The sequence below is a fragment of the Rhodotorula graminis genome (genome assembly GCF_001329695.1).
Source record: "Rhodotorula graminis WP1 unplaced genomic scaffold RHOBAscaffold_21, whole genome shotgun sequence".
Taxonomy (NCBI): domain Eukaryota; kingdom Fungi; phylum Basidiomycota; class Microbotryomycetes; order Sporidiobolales; family Sporidiobolaceae; genus Rhodotorula; species Rhodotorula graminis.
In genome coordinates, this window is record NW_017264948.1 from 304,423 (window position 1) to 309,470 (window position 5,048).

Genomic DNA, 5,048 nt, shown 5'->3' on the forward strand with positions numbered 1-5,048 from the left:
CTTGGCACAGGGACCATACAATAGTATACCTTGACAGTAATGGGGCCAGATTTGGGCCAGTGCATCGGTAGCATCATCAGCCAGACCAAGCCTCTTGGCCCCACTCGGACCCAACCCGTCTGCGCGCACAGCTCCATGAGGAACAGGGCTACTGACCTACCGCTTGGCACAGGGACCATACAATAGTATACCTTGATGGTAATGGAGCCAGATTTGGACCAGTGCATCAGGAGCATTGTCAGCCAGACCAAGCCTGTCGGCCCCACTCGGACCTAACCCGTCTGCGCGCACAGCTCCATGAGGAACAGGGCTACTAACCTACTGCTTGGCACAGGGACCATATAATCGTATACCTTGATGGTATGGAGCCAGATTTGGGCCAGCGCATCAGTAGCATTGTCAGCCAGACCAAGCCTGTCGGCCCCACTCGGACCTAACCCGTCTGCACGCACAGCTCCATGAGGAACAGGGCTACTGACCTACCACTTGGCACAGGGACCATACAATAGTATACCTTGACGGTAATGGAGCCAGATTTGGGCCAGTGCGTCGGTAGCATCATCAGCGAGACCAAGCCTCTTGGCCCCACTCGGACCCAACCTGTCTGCGCGCACAGCTCCATGAGGACCAGGGCTACTGACCTATCGCTTGGCACAGGGAGCATACAATAGTATACCTTGACAGTAATGGGGCCAGATTTGGGCCAGTGCATCGGTAGCATCATCAGCCAGACCAAGCCTCTTGGCCCCACTCGGACCCAACCCGTCTGCGCGCACAGCTCCATGAGGAACAGGGCTACTAACCTACTGCTTGGCACAGGGATCATACAATAGTATACCGTGATGGTAATGGAGCCAGATTTGGGCCAGCGCATCAGTAGCATTGTCAGCCAGACCAAGCCTGTCGGCCCCACTCGGACCCAACCCGTCTGCGCGCACAGCTCCATGAGGAACAGGCTACTGACCTACCGCTTGGCACAGGATCATACAATAGTATACCTTGACGTAATGGAGCCAGATTTGGGCCAGTGCATCGGTAGCATCATCAGCGAGACCAAGCCTCTGGCCCCACTCGACCCACCCGTCTGCGCCCCACAGCTCCATGAGGAACAGGGCTACTAACCTACTGCTTGGCACAGGGACCATAGAATAGTATACGTGATGGTAATGGAGCCAGATTTGGGCCAGTGCATCGGTAGCATCATCAGCGAGACCAAGCCTCTTGGCCCCACTCGGACCCAACCCGTCTGCGCGCACAGCTCCATGAGGACCAGGGCTACTGACCTACCGCTTGGCACAGGGATCATACAATAGTATACCTTGACAGTAATGGGGCCAGATTTGGGCCAGTGCATCGGTAGCATCATCAGCCAGACCAAGCCTCTTGGCCCCACTCGGACCCAACCTGTCTGCGCGCACAGCTCCATGAGGAACAGGGCTACTGACCTACCGCTTGGCACAGGGACCATACAATAGTATACCGTGATGGTAATGGAGCCAGATTTGGGCCAGTGCATTGATAACATCATCAGCCAGACCAAGCCTCTTGGCCCCACTCGGACCCAACCCGTCTACGCGCACAGCTCCATGAGGACCAGGGCTACTGACCTACCGCTTGGCACAGGGACCATACTATAGTATACCTTGACGGTAATGGAGCCAGATTTGGGCCAGTGCATCGGTAGCATCATCAGCGAGACCAAGCCTCTTGGCCCCACTCGGACCCAAACCGCTTGCGTGCGCAGCTCAATGGGGCAGAGGTCTCCCAGCCTACCGCTTGGCACAGGGACCATACAATAGTATACCTTGACAGTAATGGGGCCAGATTTGGGCCAGTGAATCGGTAGCATCATCAGCCAGACCAAGCCTCTTGGCCCCACTCGGACCCAACCCGTCTGCGCGCACAGCTCCATGAGGAACAGGGCTACTGACCTACCGCTTGGCACAGGGACCATACAATAGTATACCTTGACAGTAATGGGGCCAGATTTGGGCCAGTGAATCGGTAGCATCATCAGCCAGACCAAGCCTCTTGGCCCCACTCGGACCCAACCCGTCTGCGCGCACAGCTCCATGAGGAACAGGGCTACTGACCTACCGCTTGGCACAGGGACCATACAATAGTATACCTTGATGGTAATGGAGCCAGATTTGGGCCAGTGCATTGATAGCATCCTCAGCCAGACCAAGCCTCTTGGCCCCACTCGGACCCAACCCGTCTGCGCGCACAGCTCCATGAGGACCAGGGCTACTGACCTACCGCTTGGCACAGGGACCATACTATAGTATACCTTGACAGTAATGGGAGCCAGATTTGGGCCAGTGCATCGGTAGCATCATCAGCCAGACCAAGCCTCTCGGCCCCACTCGGACCCAACCCGTCTGCGCGCACAGCTCCATGAGGAACAGGGCTACTGACCTACTGCTTGGCACAGGGACCATACAATAGTATACCTTGACGGTAATGGAGCCAGATTTGGCCAGTGCATCGGTAGCATCATCAACCAGACCAAGCCTCTTGGCCCCACGCGGACCCAACCCGTCTGCGCGCACAGCTCCATGAGGAACAGGGCTACTGACCTACCGCTTGGCACAGGGATCATACAATAGTATACCTTGATGGTAATGGAGCCAGATTTGGACCAGTGCATCAGGAGCATTGTCAGCCAGACCAAGCCTCTTGGCCCCACTCGGACCTAACCCGTCTGCACGCACAGCTCCATGAGGAACAGGGCTACTGACCTACCACTTGGCACAGGGACCATACAATAGTATACCTTGACGGTAATGCAGCCAGATTTGGGCCAGTGCGTCGGTAGCATCATCAGCGAGACCAAGCCTCTTGGCCCCACTCGGACCCAACCTGTCTGCGCGCACAGCTCCATGAGGACCAGGGCTACTGACCTACCGCTTGGCACAGGGAGCATACAATAGTATACCTTGACAGTAATGGGGCCAGATTTGGGCCAGTGCATCGGTAGCATCATCAGCCAGACCAAGCCTCTTGGCCCCACTCGGACCCAACCCGTCTGCGCCCACAGCTCCATGAGGAACAGGGCTACTGACCTACCGCTTGGCACAGGGATCATACAATAGTATACCTTGACGGTAATGGAGCCAGATTTGGGCCAGTGCATCGGTAGCATCATGAGCGAGACCAAGCCTCTTGGCCCCACTCGGACCCAACCCGTCTGCGCGCACAGCTCCATGAGGAACAGGGCTACTGACCTACCGCTTGGCACAGGGATCATACAATAGTATACCTTGACGGTAATGGAGCCAGATTTGGGCCAGTGCATCGGTAGCATCATCAGCGAGACCAAGCCTCTTGGCCCCACTCGGACCCAACCCGTCTGCGCCCACAGCTCCATGAGGAACAGGGCTACTGACCTACCGCTTGGCACAGGGACCATACAATAGTATACCTTGACGGTAATGGAGCCAGATTTGGGCCAGTGCATCGGTAGCATCATGAGCGAGACCAAGCCTCTTGGCCCCACTCGGACCCAACCCGTCTGCGCGCACAGCTCCATGAGGAACAGGGCTACTGACCTACCGCTTGGCACAGGGATCATACAATAGTATACCTTGACGGTAATGGAGCCAGATTTGGGCCAGTGCATCGGTAGCATCATCAGCGAGACCAAGCCTCTTGGGCCCCACTCGGACCCAACCCGTCTGCGCGCACAGCTCCCTGAGGAACAGGGCTACTGACCTACCGCTTGGCACAGGGATCATACAATAGTATACCTTGACGGTAATGGAGCCAGATTTGGGCCAGTGCATCGGTAGCATCATCAGCGAGACCAAGCCTCTTGGCCCCACTCGGACCCAACCCGTCTGCGCCCACAGCTCCATGAGGAACAGGGCTACTGACCTACCGCTTGGCACAGGGACCATACAATAGTATACCTTGACGGTAATGGAGCCAGATTTGGGCCAGTGCATCGGTAGCATCATGAGCGAGACCAAGCCTCTTGGCCCCACTCGGACCCACCCCGTCTACGCGCACAGCTCCATGAGGACCAGGGCTACTGACCTACCGCTTGGCACAGGGATCATACAATAGTATACCTTGACAGTAATGGGGCCAGACTTGGGCCAGTGCATCGGTAGCATCATCAGCCAGACCAAGCCTCTTGGCCCCACTCGGACCCAACCCGTCTGCGCGCACAGCTCCATGAGGAACAGGGCTACTGACCTACCGCTTGGCACAGGGATCATAGAATAGTAAACCTTGACGGTAATGGAGCCAGATTTGGGCCAGTGCATTGGTAGCATCATCAGCTAGACCAAGCCTCTCGGCCCCACTCGAACCTAACCCGTCTGCACGCACAGCTCCATGAGGAACAGGGCTACTGACCTACCACTTGGCACAGGGACCATACAATAGTATACCTTGATGGTAATGGAGCCAGATTTGGACCAGTGCATCAGGAGCATTGTCAGCCAGACCAAGCCTCTTGGCCCCACGCGGACCCAACCCGTCTGCGCGCACAGCTCCATGAGGAACAGGGCTACTAACCTACTGCTTGGCACAGGGACCATATAATCGTATACCTTGATGGTAATGGAGCCAGATTTGGGCCAGCGCATCAGTAGCATTGTCAGCCAGACCAAGCCTGTCGGCCCCACTCGGACCTAACCCGTCTGCACGCACAGCTCCATGAGGACCAGGGCTACTGACCTACCGCTTGGCACAGGGACCATACAATAGTATACCTTGACGGTAATGGAGCCAGATTTGGGCCAGTGCATCGGTAGCATCATCAGCGAGACCAAGCCTCTTGGCCCCACTCGGACCCAACCTGTCTGCGCGCACAGCTCCATGAGGACCAGGGCTACTGACCTACCGCTTGGCACAGGGATCATACAATAGTATACCTTGACAGTAATGGAGCCAGATTTGGGCCAGTGCATCGGTAGCATCATCAGCCAGACCAAGCCTCTGGGCCCCACTCGGACCCAACCCGTCTGCGCGCACAGCTCCATGAGGAACAGGCTACTGACCTACTGCTGGCACAGGACCATATGATAGTATACCTTGAC

At 56.6% G+C, this 5,048-nt stretch overlaps 1 protein-coding gene across 1 annotated transcript; it reads right to left on the reverse strand.

The window, feature by feature from the left end:
- Positions 1 to 4,316: 4,316 nt before the first annotated feature.
- Positions 4,317 to 4,652, reverse strand: RHOBADRAFT_56624 (uncharacterized protein; the record flags this gene model as incomplete). Its single annotated transcript, XM_018418435.1, has 2 exons — positions 4,398 to 4,652; positions 4,317 to 4,325 (listed from the first exon to the last, which is right to left on the reverse strand). Exons 1-2 carry the CDS (start codon positions 4,602 to 4,604, stop codon positions 4,317 to 4,319), a joined length of 216 nt encoding a protein of 71 aa, XP_018267641.1. The 5' UTR covers positions 4,605 to 4,652.
- Between the last annotated feature and the right edge of the window lie 396 nt (positions 4,653 to 5,048).